At 47.8% G+C, this 16,925-nt stretch overlaps 1 protein-coding gene across 2 annotated transcripts in view; it reads right to left on the bottom strand.

Annotated features, from left to right (window-relative positions):
* Positions 1 to 16,925, bottom strand: part of ECPAS (Ecm29 proteasome adaptor and scaffold) — a 790,558-nt gene that overhangs the window by 163,833 nt on the left and 609,800 nt on the right. For both annotated transcript variants that reach the window (XM_069240017.1, XM_069240008.1), the window contains exon 38: positions 16,111 to 16,177. In XM_069240017.1, the coding sequence (XP_069096118.1) occupies positions 16,111 to 16,177 (67 nt within the window). The remainder of the gene's footprint in view (positions 1 to 16,110; positions 16,178 to 16,925) is intronic.

A 16,925-nucleotide genomic window follows, 5' to 3' on the forward strand; every position in this document is an offset into this window, starting at 1 on the left:
GGAAAACCAGGGGAAAAATTGGTGATTCAGTAACTGAAAGCATAACCTTTGTGCTCCACATATTAGCAAAAAATACAAATACAAAGGTATTTTACATTCTAGAGTGCAATTTGAAGGGTTTGTAGAGGCAGACAGTGTACGTAGGCACATGTGATTTGAATCCTCATAAATGATAAACATATAAAATGATGATAGTAAAGCCAGTTCACTACTTCTTGAAAAATCCAGAAGAGTTACTAGGTGGGTCTCTGAAAATGGAACATATTCAGCCACGGAACATTATCACAGTATTTCACTTCTTTGGCGCAGCCTGGGTGCCACCAGTGAAATTTCTTGGACCTGAAGAAAGTGCTCAAAGTCTTGAAGACAATTTTAAAAATCATAGGAGAGGAGACCAAACAGAATGGGCTAAGGTACTCTCATATTGCTCTTGTATTCAGTACAAATATTTCTACAATTCACCACCGTGCTGAATATCCTTCAAATAAAGGAGAGGTTTGCTGCATACACAGCAATGGCAATGCAACAGAATCAGCACAATCCTGACAAACATTACCATCCTTACATTCACTGTCCCCACTTGACCCTAACATACTTGCCCATTGTAAAGTATTAGGTGGTAGGCTACCGTCCTACTACGTACGAATTTCAACATAGTCACTGAGCAGCTTTTTAAGAGGCGGGGGCAGTCCTTGGCACTTTCTGCCCTTGCACAGTAATAATAAAAACAAGCCCCACCTCACCCTAAAAGAGTCTGCCTGAGACTAAACGTATTCCTAATTGTCATCAGCTACATCAGGTAGCCTAGACAATTAAATGCCATGAAGGTGAGGATGAGCATCCGTCACTAATGTGCTGCTAGCTCAACCGAGAGCCCTGTACATGTGAGTCAAGTGAGTCAAAGGATCTGCTCACATGAACCAGTGAGTGTGGACTGTCAGAAGCTAAAACAGCTTGGACACCAGAAGAAGTACTGCAGGGCACCCTTATCTTGGCTGAGCAACCGCACAATTATTGCTGGCTGTGCAGGAGACGCTGATCTGTGCTGTGCTGACCGCACGGGAGGCTGTGGTCTCTGCAGTGTAGTTGGTACTGGTCCCTGCTGCACAGATAGTGCCAGTCCCCTTACCTGTGACTAGGCATTCTGGAAGCATGGAAATTGTTCACAAATCCTCACTTGGGTTATTTACAGGAACTGCAGGTTGAGCCTTTAACATTCTCATGCATCTGCCCTAAAATGTCAGTGGGTCATACTTAAGGAAGCCCCTGTCTGCCTGCACAATTTTGGTAAAACTGGGGAAAACCTGTGAAGTTCCTATTCCTCTTACATTACTTGCTGTTTGAATTATAATGAAGGGGGACTTGTACATAGAGAGGATACATGGTAGTGCACTAAAAGTAGATTTTTTAGTCTCATTCATCGCCCCCTTACTATCACTTTTTTCGAACTCTGATTTCTGTCACGTTTTTCAGCTTCAAATTTCCAGTTAGGTTCATGATTTTCAATTCTCTCAAGATGTTTGCTGGCTCCTTACTCTGAATGAGGGAGGGTTTGGTACCTTGCTCTATTTCTTTCCACGACATTCCACGCCAGAAGCTCCTTGGAGCCATAAAGAACATAGCCCACTGGTGCGTCAGAATTAGGGCCCTGAAAGGGAAGTCCCTAGAAATCACTTTGCAGAACAGGGAGGATGGGTGGTTCAGTGAGGAATCTGCAACTAGATATTGTCTCTACCAGATAAGGTGTTACCGAAGGTAAGTTACTTGTTCATCTGAGAGAGACATCTAGTTTCAGATTCCTTACATTAGAAAAGTTACCCAAGCAATACCATCCCGCGTGAGTCTGCGAACCAAAATCATACTATGGAAGTCCTATAGGACCAAAAGGGCAAAGTACTCGTCCCTCCAGACCTGACTGTCCAGGCAGTTGTATTTTGTGAATGTGTGCAACAATGCCCACAATGCTGCCTAATAGATGTCCAGTACTAGAACTCTGCATGCTAACTCAGAGGTTGCAGCTGTTTCTCTGGTAGAGTGAGCGCACAAACGCTCTGGGGGTTGCTTTTTAGCCAATCCATTGCACATTTTAATGCACAATACAACCCATCTGGGGATGGTTCTTTTCTGCACTGTCTGACCTTTCTTCACACCAAAATAACCCATGAAGAGTTGATTGTTCACCCAGGACTCTTTGGTACGATCAAGGTAGAACGCCAATGCTCTTTTTGGGTCCAGGTTGTGGAGTCTCCCATTTTCCTTAGAAGGATGAGGGGGTGCATAAAAAGTAGGGAATGTGAAGGATTGGCCTACATGAAAGAGCGTGACCACTTTTCGCAAGAAGGAATTCCTGGTGCAAAGCACCACGTTGTCAGGATAGATGGAAAGGAAGGGTGGCATAGATGACAGTACCTGCAGCTCACTCACCCTGCGGCCAGAAGTGATGGCCACAAGGAAAGCTGTTTTTAATGTCAGAAGCCTGAGTGGACAGTTATGAAGCGGCTCACAAGGAGCAAACAATAGCAAAGTAAAAACCAGATTCAAATCCCCTTGGGGAATTATGAATGGTGAAGTAGGAAGCGTGGGTAAGACCCTTCAGGAATCTACTAACAATTAGAGATTTAAACAACGAGGGCTGGTCAGATAATCTAAGACAAGCAAAGATAGCAGACAAATATTCTTTCAGGGCACCCAAAGCAGAGCCCTGCTGGGCCAAATAAAGTATAAACAACAAGACCTCATAAAGAGGAGCTGAAAGGGGGTCAACAGACTTGTTTGTGCACCATGCCACAAATTTGATCCATCTACAGGCGTAGATCGCTTTGGTGGAGGGACCTCTGGCTACAACGATGACGTTACAGACTTTAGGGGGGGGGGGGAGGAGGGGGATTGGGGGGTCAAAAGCTTTCAACTGCTGCTGCTCAATTTCCACCCAAGAAGGCAGAGACTGGACAGGTTCCAGTGGAGAACCTTCCCCTGCTGCTGCAACAGAAGATCCTCCCGAAAGGGGCAGCATGACTGGAGGATCGATAGCCATGCTCAACAACTCAGGATACCAGACTCTTCGTGCCCAGTCCAGAGCCACAAGGATTTATTGGGCCTGGTCATTCTTGATCTTCTTGACAATTCTGGGCAGAAGTGGTATCGGACGAAAGGCGTACACAGGAGGCCTGAGCTCCACTCAAGACAAAACGTGTTGCTGAGCAAGTACTGCCTTAGAAACTCCAATGTGCAAAACAGCTGGCATTGAGCATTCTCTGTGGAAGCAAACAGATCTAACCAAGGCTCTACCCACTGCTGAAAGAGACCTTGCGCCACCTGTGGATGGAGATGCCATTTATGATCGACCAGGCATTGACGGTTGAGTTTGTCCACTCTGCCATTCAGAGAGCTTGCCAGGTGTTGAACCACCAGGGAAACACCCCGATGTTCAGCCATGCTCAGAGGCACAGAGCCTCCTGACAAAGGGTCCATGACCCCACCCCGCCCTGCTTGCTGCAGTACCACATGGCACATGTGTTGCACTACTTTCCCTTTGAGAGGGGAAGGAATTCTTTCAATGCCAGGCTGATCTCCACGAGATCCAAAAGATTGATGTGGAGCCAGGACTCCACTGGAGACCAGACGTCTCTGATCTCCACCTCTCTCATGTGGCCTTCTCCATCGCAGGAGTGACGCATCTGTCACTACTGTCAGATTTGGTTGGGAACAGGAGCTTCCTCTGAACCAATCACAGCCCAGTAGCTACCACTGCAGATCTCTGGATAATGTCGGAGAGATTTCCCGGATGCGGTGCCAACTGGAACTTCAGGTCCCACTGCAGTGCCCATATTTGCCACCTGGAATGTGTCACCAGCAGGATGCAGGAGGCCATGAGGCCCAGCAACCTCAGAGTGATTCTCACCAAAATCCAGGATAGAGGCTGAAACATCTGTATCATAGCCTGAATATCATGGAATCACCGCTTGGGAGGATAGGCTAGAAACTGCACTGTGTCTAGAACAGCTCAGATGAAGGGGAGCATCTGAGAGTAAGCCAGGTGTAATGTCTGCACCTTTATAGTAAACCCCAGTGAATGCAGGAGGTCTGACGTAGTCTGGAGGTGGGTGACTACAGCCTGGGGTGCGCTCGCCTTCAGTCAGTCAGTCATCGAGGTAGGGGATGACTGTAACCCCTAATCTGTGCAGATGAGCTACAACCACCACCATCACTTTGGTGAACACCCGATGGGCCTTAGTAAGGTTAAAGGAGAGCACAGTAAACTGAAAATGCTTGTGGCCTACTGTGAACCGCAAGTAACGTCTGTAGGCATGCAGGATGGGAATATGGAAATAGGCATCCTGCAAGTCCAACGCTACCATCCAGTCTCCTGGGTCCAGGGCAAATAGACCTGAGTCAGAGTGAGGATTTTGAACTTCTCCTTCCTGAGGAAGAGATTGAGGACCTGGAGATCTAGGATGGGGCGGAGGCCCTTATCCTTTCTGGCCAGCAGAAAATAGTGGGAATAAAAACCACGCCCTACTTCTGGTACAGGGACCCTCTCTTTGGCTCACTTGGCGAAGAGAGTCATAACCTCTTTGTGGAGAAATGCCAAATGATCCTCTGTCATCCGATCATAGGATGGTGGCTTGGATGGGAGGTTAGTCTTGAAGGGGAGTGAGTAGCCCCTTCAGACAATTGGCAAAAGCTACCTGTCTGATGTGATGCTTTGCCAGCAGGGCAGGTGATGGTGAATCCTGCCTCTGACTGGTCCCTGATGGGAAAGCATCAGACTAGGAAGGTTTGGAGGCTACAGCAGGGTCCCACGTCCCACGTCCCCAGCCACGCACAGGCTGGGCAGCATGCACAGCACTGTGGCTAGAGGGAAACAGACGTGGTGGGACGCCCTTCTCATAGCTGGGAAAAGCAGACTGAGGGGGGAGAGTGGCAGCTTTGAGGCCAAAGGACCTGGCCATAGCCCGGGATTCCTTAAAGCACTCAAGCACTGAGTCTGCTTTGTCTCCAAAGAGACAGGTACCATCAAATTGCATATCCATAAGAGTGGATTGGACATTCTCCGAAAAGCCAGAGGTCCTCAACCAAGAGTGGCACCTTAAGGCCACCTACAATGCAACCGATCTGCCTAGTGAGTCAGTTGTATCCAGCCAACATCATATTGTGAACTTGACTGCGCTTCTTCCATCAGCAACAGCTTGGAAGAGAATGACCTGGGCCTCCTCCAGGACCTGTGGAAGCACCTACCAAACTGCATCCCATAAGGTATGTGTGTAACTGCGCAAAAGGCATGCAGTGTTCACTGACCGCAATGTGAAGCTGGAGGAAGAAAACATCTTCCCAAGCTGATCCAGCCTCTTGGATTCCCTATCAGGGGGTGCAGAAGGGAATGCTCCTGAGGACATATAGGCTTGGATAGCCAAGCTCTCGGGGGTAAGGTGTTGCATAAGGAACACTGGGTCATGGGAACTGGTCTATGGCAGCAAGCAATTGTCCTGTGTACAGGATCCCCAGTGCTGGGGTTGGACAAAGTCCCCAGCAGGACATCAGTTAGGACTTTGTTAGGGGGCAAAAGGCATTCAAAAGAGGAAGCCCCGGGTGGACCACCGCAGTCAGAATATTAGTCCTGACTGCCACCAAAGGCAGCTTGAGGCCCAGGAACTAGGACACTCTTCGCACCACCAAGGAGTAGGACGCTCCCTCCTTCATAGCCACGGTAGGGGGGGGAGAAAGCATGCCAAAGTCAGGCGGTGTCCAGACCACTGGCTTCACCCAGGTCCATACGTCAGTCCATAGGATCTTCAAGCTGGTATTCTCAGGGGTCCAGCGACCCCTCCCAATCCTCACCGTAAGCCAACCCAAGAAAATACAGGTCAGAATCTGATCTACAGAGCAAGGTCCCTGTCAAAGTATGAATCGGTGTTGCGTAACATTGGTCTTGCTCTGTTTTGCAGCAGGCAATGAGGATGGGTTGACGCTGACCGTGGGCACGGGCGGCGTCAGAACCATTGACGTTGAAAACGCCATTAGGGGAGGTCGAGGTGGTACGACTGACGCTGGTTCAGATCCAGGAATGCATTCATGGGTACCCTCCGGAGTTGGGACAAATCTGCCGGCGTGGAACCAGAGGGGGCCCCTGGTAGCTCCATGGGGCCTGAAGGCACTCCAGCAGAATTGGACTACTCAAATATGAGGCACAGAGCCTCATAGAACTCAGAACCTAGAGCTACAACTATCCTTTTCCCGTATTGCGTTGGCCGACGGGCAGGGTGAAGTCGAAGAACATTTACTCTTCTTCTTATGCCTCAACTCACCCGATCATCCAGAGGACTTGGAGTGGGACAATGAAGAATGGGGGCTTCGCAACTGTTCTCAGGACCTTCTTCTCGACCATGATCGGGAGTGACGTGGAGCGCTTGGCCACCATGAGCTTTAGGGACCGCTCTCCTAAAGCTTTCGCATTCATGGCCCGGCACTCGAAGCACAACTTCGGGTCATGGTCACGCTCCAAATACCACAAGCACATGAGGTGCGGATCCATCACAGACATCTGAGGACAGGAGTCGCAAGGCTTGAACCCAGTCTTCCATGACGATATCTTGAAGCACCAGGAGTGAAACACTCAAAAATATTCAAAATGTTTTTTGAAAAAGATCAGTAAAAAGGTGACAAGGTAGCTCCTTTTTGGATTCCTCTTAGGTGGCGCAGAAAGAAAAGAACTGGCATCAGCACGCCAGGGTGGCACCTATAAAGGTCCCACGATGACATATCAGGCACTCATGACGGTGGATGTGGAGCCTACCGACGCCACCTAACGGTGCCCAGGGGTACTGCTCAGAAAAAAATCTCCGGATCCATGCGGATGCCTGGGGGAAATTCTAAGGTAAGGAATCTACAACTAGAGGTCTCTATCAGATTTATAGAAGTACCCTGGGCTGTGAGTAATTTAGTAGGTATGTATGCATTACTTGTGTGTACACAGAGGCCCTCCCTAATTAAGAAAGTCTGCCATTTTCAGCCCCACATATTTTTGTTTAAGAATTTGCTGGAATTAAGTGTTCTTTCTCAATCTCTAAAGGTTTTTTGTTTCTACTATTTTGTTTTCAAGGAAAGTGAACTGCTAGTGCAGAGAAATGCCAGGGCCCTTCTATGCCTAAACCGATGCATGCTGTGGGAGGCCATGGCCCCTTCTGGAAAGAGTTGTGAATTGCCAGCTCTGCCTACTTCGAGTTTGTCACATTTTCCATAAACTACATTTGAATTTTTTTTTTATTACAGTATGAAAGTACCACTTCTAAAAATACTGAATGTTCTGACAATATCCGATTTCAGATTCCAAACAGAAGGTATTCAGTTAATAATCTGTTGTGAAAATGAAATCCTTGTATTGTAGTTATGACTAGTTAAAGTAATAACATTTGGAACCATAAGCTTCCAAGTCACTAAGATAATGTGGAAAGAACAGGACATGATAGGTCACCTGGTGTGATTTCAGGGGTAATGACTTATTCAGTGGCACAGTTGAAAGAATTACATTGAAAGAAGGCACAGCTTCATTTTAGGTATTTCAAAGACCTCATGTTATCAATTCTCATTGGGGCATGATGAATGGGATAGGAGGAAAGAGATGAGTAAGGTCTTTAAGAAACCCCCCCCAACTATGGGGGATTTAAATAAGGAAGATTGATCAGGTAACCTCAAGAAAGCAGAGATAGCAGAGAGATATCCCTTAAGAGTGCCCAATGTGGAACCCTGCCGGGCAAGGGAAAGAATAAAGAGAAGAAATTGAGAAAGGGGAGCAGATAGAGGATCGACAGAACTGTTGATGCACCAACCCACAAATTTCTTCCAACGACAGGCGTATACAGTTTTGGTTGAGGGACGCCTGGCTGCCAAGATAACATCACAGACTTCGGGTGGCAAGTCAAAAGACGTCAACTGTCACCGCTTAATCTCCACACATGAAGCCGCATAGTTGACAGGTTCGGGTGAAGGACCTTCCCCTGCTGCTGCGACAGAAGATCCTCCTGAAGGAGCTATGGCCATGTTCAAAAGCTTGGGATACCAGACTCTTCGTGCCCAGTCTGAAGCCACCAGTATTACTTGGGCCCAGTCTTGCCTGATCTTCTTCAGAACTCTGGGCAGAAGTGGTAAAGGTGGAAAGGCATACAGAAGACCTGAATTCCACTTGTGATGAAAAGCGTCGCCTTGGAAACTCCAATGCGCAAAACAGCTGACATTGCACGTTCTCTAGAGAGGCGAACAAGTTTAACTAAGCTCATCCCCACAGCAGGAAGAGACCTTGCTCCACCTCCGGATGGAGACGCCATTTGTGGTCGACTATGCATCATCGACTGAGTTCGTCTGCTCTGGCATTCAAGGAGCCTGCTAAGTGTTGAACCACCAGGGAAATGCCCTGATGTTCCAGCCTAGTCCAAAGGCGAAGGGCCTTGACAAAGGGTCCACAATCCCACTCTACCTTGTTTGCTGCAATACCACATGGCGGTGGTGTTGTCTGTGAACACCTGCACTGCTTTCCCCTTGAGGGAGGGAAGAAATGTGTTCAATGCTAGTCGAATCGCTTGGAGTTCCAGATGATTGATATGGAGCCCGGTTTCCGCCAGAGGCCAGAAGCCTCTGATCTCTGCCTCTCCCATGTGGCCATCCCAGGAGTGACGCATCTGTCACAACCGTAAAATCTGGTTGGGGAAAGGAGAGGACTCTGCCCTTGACCCAATACTGATTCATTAACCACCACTGCAGGTCTTTTGCAGTCCCTTCCGAGATCTGGAACTTGTCGAAGAGATTCCCCATGTGCTGCGCCCACTGAAACTTCAGGTCCCACTGCAGAGCCCGCATATGCCATCTGGCATTTTGAACCAGCAGGATGCAGGAGGCCATGAGGCCCAGCAGCCTTGGAGTAATTCTGCCCGAAATCCAGGACAGCGGCTGAAACATCGGTACCATAGCCCAAATATCATGGACTCGCTTTTCGGGACGCATATGCCTGAAACTGCATTGTATCCACAACAGCTCCGATGAAAGGGAGCATCTGAAAAGGAGTCAGGTGTGACTTCAGCACATTGATAGTGAATCCCAGCGAATGTAAATGGTTCACCGTAGTCTGGAGGTGGGAGACAATTATCTGGGGCGAGTTTGCCTTCAACAGCCAATCGTCGAGGTAGGGGAAGACTGGGACCCCTAACCTGCACAGATGAGCTGCCACCACTACCATCACTTTTGTGAACACCAGAGGGGGTCTGGCAAGGCCAAAGGGGAGCACAGTAAACTGAAAGTGCTTGTGACCTACCACGAATCGTGGGTAACGTCTGTGGGCTGGCAAGATGGGAACGTGGAAGTATGCGTCTTGCAAGTCCAATGCTACCATCCAGTCTCCGGGATCCAGGGCAGATAAGACCTGAGCCAATGTCAAAATTTTGAACTTCTCCTTTTTTAGGAAGAGATTAAGGGGCCAACGATCTAATATAGGCTGAAGACCTTTGTTCTTTTTCGGAACCAGAAAGTAGCGGGAATAGCAACCACGACCTACTTCTGGCAACAGAACCCTCTCTATAGCTCCTTTGGCCAAAATGGCTTCGACTTCCTTGCAGAGAAGCGCCATATGATCCTCCGATATCCGACTGTATGAAGGTGGCATGGCTGGGGATGTCTCGAAGGGGAGGGCTTAGCCCCTTCGGACAATTTGAAGGACCCACCTGTCCGAGGTAATGGACTGCCATTGGGTCAGTTGATGGCGTATCCTGCCCCCCACTGTTTCCTGATGTACCCACGGACTGGGAAGGCTTGTAGGCTGAAGAGGGGGCGGGGTGGACTGGGCGACCTGCTGGCTCCTTGATCCCTGGGGGCATGGGATCCCGCGTCCGTGCAGGTGCTGTTCAGCATGTGCGGGTCGGGGGGGGAAACAGAGGGGTGCCCCTTCCGTAGCCACAAAAGGGGCGAAACGCGGACTGTTGGGGTCTAGGTGCGGCCGCGAGGCCAACGCACCAGGTCGTGGCTCGGGAATCCTTAAAACGTTTCAGCGTCGAGTCAGCCTGGTCTCCGAAGAGACGTGTGCCATCAAAGGCCATGTCCATCAAAGATTGCTGGACATCCCCTGAAAAGCCAGATGTTCTCAGCCAGGCGTGGCATCTCAATGCCACCGTCGATGCAACCTATCTGCCCAGAGTCGGTCGTATGCAGTCCACAATGAATCATGAACTTAGCTGCATCCCTCCAATCTGTCACGGCTTGGGAAAGGACAGTCTGGGCTTCCTCTAGAACTGCAAGCAGCACTTCAGCAACCATATCCCAGAGAGTATGGGAATAGCGGCCCAAAAGGCATTCGGTGTTCAAGGACCGCAGCGCTAAACTGCTGGAAGAAAACAACTTTTTCTCTAAATCATCCAGTCTTTTAGATTCCATCTCCGGGGGTGTGGCAGGGAATGCGTCAGAGGAAGAAGCCTGGATGGCAAGGATCTCAGGCATGGGGTGTGGGGTGAGGAATTTCGGGTCTGACGGAGCAGGCCGATGGCGGTGGGCAATCGTCCTATTCACAGAGCCCCAGTGCTATTCACAGGACCAAGTACCCAAAAGAACATCTGTCGCTTCATTAAAGGGTAGAAGGGGCTCGGAAGAGGAAGACCCCAGCTGAAGCACCTCGGTTAGGATGTTCAACCTAACTTCCACAGAAGGTAGCTCGAGGTCCAGGACCTCTGCCGCCCTTCTCACTACCATGGAATAAGAAGCACCCTCCTCCGTAGCCACGCTAGGAGGAGAGAGCATACCACTGTGAGGGGAGGTGTCTAGACCACTGGCATCACCCAAATCCTGCACCCAGTCTATTTGGGTGTCAAGCTGGTATTCTAAAGGGTACAGCATCCCCTCCATACTCTCTCTGTATCCATACCCACAAGAATAAAGGTCTGGATCAACCCTGGGCCCAGGAGAGCCCATAGAGAATGTAATCAGTGTTGATCGATGTAGTTCTGGCTCCGAGTCGTCAGGTATGAGGGCGGGATGGATGCCGATTGTGGGCCCAACCTGCGTCGGGACAGATCCACAATTGGATCTAGAGGGGCCCTCCAGAGCCGTGGCCGAAGCCAAAGGCTTTGAAACCGAGGAAACCCCAACCGACTCACCTGTGCCCGAAGGTGGGTCAGACTGCCTAAAAATGAGGCACATGGCCTCCTAAAATTCCTTTAGTTGGGCAGGGGGGGCTCCGGCTCCCGGGAAATCGGGTAAGCACAGAGTTGACCCAGATGAAGGCTCTGTTGACGGAGGCCTAGAGCGTTGGCGGTCTTCCTGTGTTGTATCATCCAATCGACGGGGTGAAGTCGAAGAATGCTTGTCCTTCTTCAACTTCTTTTTGTGACCCAAATGCCCGATGACTTGGAGGACGAGCAGTGGTGGAGACTCTGTGGCTGGTCTCAAGACCTTCCTCTTGAACGGGACAGTGAGTGCCGCGCAGTAAAGTGTCAGGCCGCCATGAGCTTTAGGAACCGCTCCCTCAAAGCTTTCGGGTTCATGGCCCGACACTCGGAGCACGACTTCGGGGCGTGATTTCACTTCAGGCACCAAAGACACACGAGGTGCAGATCAGTCACCGACATGGCTCGGTGACAGGAGTCGCAGGACTTGAATCCGGTCTTGCGGAACATCCTTAAACGCATCCACGAACTCATCAACGTAGTAAAAAAATGGCTGAGGTAGCTCTCTCCGGATCTGCGCATAGGCTGGCGCGGAAAGAAAAGAACTGACATCATTGCACCGAGGTGGCGCCTACATACGACTGCTATGTTATCACGACACAAACGACACCCGCGGAGTCGACCGATGCCACCTGACGGCGCGCAGAGGTACTGCTCGAAGAAAAATCTCCGGATCCAGTCTGACGCCTGGGAAAATTGAAAGGTAAGGAATCTGCAACTAGAAGTCTCTATCAAATACCAGGTTTTGGGGCTGCTGTGCCTGTTCAGACTGGTGTTGGCAAAAGCTGAACCCTCTAGATAGGCCTTGAAAGTAACAACATTGTCTGTAATCCCACGGAGGTTGAGAGTGTTGGAGACCAAAGGATCTGTCTGTAGCCTTAAAGTCCACTTTATTGCCAAATATGAGGTGCTGTCAAATGATAAGCATATGATAGTGGCATCTGTGGAAAAACCTAGCCATGCAAAGGCAAGCATAACAATGGATTGCTTCGGAGAAGCCCAGGGTGTGGGCCACTGAGTCCACAGTGTCAAGCCCAGAATTAGTGATGTAATGCAAAACATTTTGGCCATCTCTGATGACCTTTGAAAATGTACCTCAATGTCGCCAGGGACTTGGGTCATGATCAGTTAGGCCATGCCCCATAGGGAATGAGTCTATCTCAAAGAGGCAAGTGGCATTCAAAGATATTAATCCTGCTGAGAAAACATTCTTCGCCCAAGTCTCCAGAAGTTTGGATTCCCTATCTGATGCTGTTGTAGGAAAAGTGCTCCATACCTGTCCCAAAGTGCAAGAATCCTGAATAACCTCTGGGATGGGGGAGTAGGTAGAAATGGTGGGTCCCCAGGAGCAGGCCGATAGTGCCTGGCTACTAACTTATTTACCACCAGACTGAAGCAGGATTCCCCCAGACGGCCAGAACTGGTACTACCAAGGCATCATTGATAGGGAGCAAGGGGTTTGACTGCAGGACGACCTCAGTGGCGACATTAGTTGTGATGCCCATGGAGGAAAGTGATAAGTCTAACACTTCTGCAGTCCTCCTCAACAATGTGTGGAAGGACGTGACGCAGAAGAGAACACCATTTCCACTTCTAGGGAGGTAGCCGGACCATGGCTTAGAAGATGCCAGTAAATTCAGTCAGCTGATCAGAGCCTTCTCCCATCCTAAAAAAGTTGAGGGAGGTCAAACAACTCATTAACTGCCTGGCCAGCCACAGGACATTATCTCATGAAGACACACCTCCTCCTCTAAGGGTCTTTGGACATCTCTTCTAGATTTGTGCTGTGGCACTTATTCATTTACAGGATGGTCATGAAGTGATGTCAGTGGCATTGAGTTTGGCACCATTCAAGCAGATGATAGAGAAAGAGGTGTTGTTCGCCTAAGAGTTGGAACCAGCCCTGGTGGCAGAGGTGGGGCCAAGTATCTCTGTGCTGGAGTTAAGAGAGTGACCTGACTGGCTGCAGGCATCGCAAATGTGGTTCAGAACGGGCTGGGGCAAGAGACATTAACACGGGCATGCCAAACTGTGCCAGGGCGTCCAAAGACACGAGAGAGTGGAGCTCCCGCCCAAGCAAAAATACTGAAAATATCAGTAAAAAAACACCAAACCCATCCAGTCCTGAAAAATCCAGGTACGCTGGTAATGATGTATGGGGAGGACCTGGGATTCGATGGCATGCTGTTGGCCAGTTGGCAGAGTTGGAACAGACAGCTCCACCACTACTAACTCCAGTTCCCAGGTTAAAGATCCTGTGGCAGTCAGCGGTCCCCTAGGAAATGTACTTTTAGAATGTTTCTTGTGCTTTGTATGCTTTTACCTTTTACTGGAGGAATGGGAGAAGGTGGCCTCTAGCCCTTCTTTTTGTTGCGGCCCCGAAACATGAAAAGTCTGGCCTGTTACAGGATTACTTTTGTAGTCATCCTGGGGCACAACTCACAAGATTTCAAATCATTGTCCGACACCAAGCTCCAGACACAGACAGAGTAAGGGCTGCTTATGGACATTTGTCTACAAACCTTAACGCCAGAAGGCTTTGGGGAGACATGTTTAACATTGCTGCTTATTTTTAATTTCTTTGTGATCACAAAACTGAAATAACTGCTCACAGAGAGCAAGTTCAAGATAAATGTCAAATAAGAGGAAAAGAAGAACTGATGTTACGCTGGGGAAGGCACTATCCGGCCTCACTGAGCCTCAAATCTTGAATTTTGTGGTTCTAAAATAAATTAAGAAAAATATATTTTTCTATATAAAAACTAATGGCCTGGAGTTAAGTCTGAGTGTGTGCTCCTCATTTATTGCCTGTGTGTGTACAACAAATGCTTAACAATACCCTCTGATAAGCCTACTGCTCGACCACACTACCACAAAATAGAGCATTAGTATTATCTAATTTTGCCACTATCAACCTCTAAGGGGAACCCTTGGACTGTGCACACTATCTCTCACTTTGAGATAGTATATACAGAGTCAACTTCCTACACAGGGGCTTCCTTAAATACTGCATTTTGGGGGGTGCAGGGTAGCAACCAATGGGCTACTTACCACTGGGATCACTACCTCTATTATGACCACTTCCAGTGAGACGTGGGCATAACCATGTCTCAGAGTTCCGAAACCTGCCAAAGCCAAGATGTCAGATTTCTAAAAGTTGTGTCCACATCAGGCAGCCTTAGGAGTGGGACTAACCTGATGGGTAGAGACACCTCCCTGAATACTAAATTTCCCGCCTGTCCATATGTCAAATGGGCCCTGGGGCAGGGGGGTAGGCATCTCTCCTATGAATCAAGCTAGATCTGCATACCAAGGGCAGTGAGCTTTTTTGAAGCTCGCTACTTTGGAATGAGGTTCTCAAGTCATCCTGTTGGGTGAGGTGTGTTAACACCTCTCCCAGAGCAGGCTTTCTGGCTGACCACCTAAGAGCATAGGCTCCCACCCTAAGAAGTCAGACCTGTGGCAGGCTGGCTAAAACTAGTCAGTCCCCACACTGGTAGTTTTTCAGGGGACACCTCTACGGTGTCCTCTGGGTGCACGTATTAATAAATTCATCATTTGCATCAGAGTTGGTTTATTAATATGAGATGTTTGATACCAAAGATCCCTAGTTTCAGTGAAGCCATCATGTAGCTGGGGAACTCATAGTGGCCAGCACATGTACTTAAAATGGCTTCCCTGGTCACTCACTATGTCTGAGAATCAACAAAGACATAGCAGGGGCATGTCGCTCATGCAGATATGTCCTCACATGCAATGCAGTGCACTCTCCCTTAGGGCTAGAAGGCCTGCTGTAGGGGTGACATACATATATTGTACGCAGTGTCCGGGGGCATGGCACACAGGCTGTCTGCCATGTCAGGTTTTCACTTTTAGAGGCACCAAGACATGCAGCAGCAAAGGCAGTCTTTATGTGCTAGGTGAGGGGTCCTTAAGGGTGGTATAATGCATGCTGCAGAGCTTGTGGATGCTCTTTAATACCCAGGCCCTAAGTACCAAGTATACTGTTTATTACGGACTTACAGGGTGGGGCGGGGGCAGTTATTGCCAACTGGAGAACATTTGCACAGTTTTAGGGAAAGCGATCTAGCACTGGGGACCTGTTTAGCAGGAACCCAGTGCAACTTCAGTCACTTTTGCATCATATACCAGGCAAAAAGGGGTGGGGTGACCATGTCAAAAAGGGACAGTTTCCTACACTTGTTATTTTGCCAATAATGTACAATTCAACACAATACTAAAGGTGCATACTTTCCATCACCCAGAATTTTCTTTTGTTAAATTTCTGTAGGTTAGACAAGCTAAATGTTAATGAGTAAAAATGGCCTGATAAAAACAAAGATATGCAGATTTTTGTGGGAAAACAACAAAATCTGCATGTGCTTCGCTACTGTTACAGAAATAATAACCATTTATTGCACCCAATAAATTCTGATCCCTGTGTCAGGTTTTATCAGGGGAAATAAATAGTACCTCCAGGGCACTTATAATCTGAGCCAAGATAGGCAAGTTGTAGCTTCTAGGTGGACAGGATTTGGATACTCTCAATGTAAAACAAAGAAGTAACCCTCAACAACCTAGAGGTGTTTTTTTGTTTTGTAGAGAAAAGAGAACTGTGATTGTAACAAGTAACAATGCAAACAACGATACACACATTTATTAATTCTTCCAAGAAATTATGATTCAATACACCTGAGAAGAATTCTAGGCACCGCAGTAGGCAGGCTTTTTCATAACACAAGGTGTAAAGTATAACTGGAGGACCTCTGTAGTAAAACTGCAACAAGTAGTAAAGGTCCTCTAAATCTGAAAATTATTCCTCAATATAAAGATGTGCTGGTTTCAAATAAAATAATTTTATGATAAAATTAATCGTAAAGCCATATGTTCATAAAATCCTTTGAAAACATACCTGAATATGGCGTCAAGTCGCGAGGACATTGTGTTGTGAGGGACACAATAACACTGGCACATCCTCCCTTGGAAAAATATAAACAAAATGTATAAGATGGGATGGATTTCTAATAACGGCAGCTGCAGAACCATACATTTTATAAAAATAAGGGAATGTTATACATCTGCAGTTCCAGTTCTGCATCACAGGAAGCCTTTCACCTTGTCATAAATATTGAATATTCCCGCCAACTAACAGAAAGCCTGAAACACTTTTCCATATAATAGTAACAAAATCTTCATTGGAGACCCTTTAACGTAATTAGTGTGTCACCTCTATAGAAGAGAGCATGAAGTCTTTAGCCTAGTTTCTCAATGAAATAGCTAATTTAAAGAATAACAAAAAAGGCAACAACTAGTTAAAAATGTTAGCTTTCTGTGTTGAAAAACATATGCAACCTTGCATTTCAGTCGAGAAAATGAACAGAAAAAATGCCTACTGTTAAAGTGTATGTGTATCAGATCAAAACAGGACAGTGCTCCTTTAGGAACCCAGCGGCTTCCTTCACCAAGCACTGTATTGGCAGCCTCAGTTCTTTCTGAGTGGCAGACTATCGTTTTCAAGAAGTTATTAAGTTAAAGCAATGGCATTATGTGAGGAGGGTAGGTTGTTTATGACTTCTGTGAAGATTCCTATGATGAAGAACTAGAATTACAAAAGTTCACTTGCAAACATTATCGAAGCAGCATAACAGGGGTATAATACATTTATTGTAAAGGCTTGAAGTGTATAATCTGCAGGTTGTAGTTTGGCATGAGGACTGCAGTTAATGC

The sequence above is a fragment of the Pleurodeles waltl genome, chromosome 1_2 (genome assembly GCF_031143425.1).
Source record: "Pleurodeles waltl isolate 20211129_DDA chromosome 1_2, aPleWal1.hap1.20221129, whole genome shotgun sequence".
NCBI classification, from domain to species: domain Eukaryota; kingdom Metazoa; phylum Chordata; class Amphibia; order Caudata; family Salamandridae; genus Pleurodeles; species Pleurodeles waltl.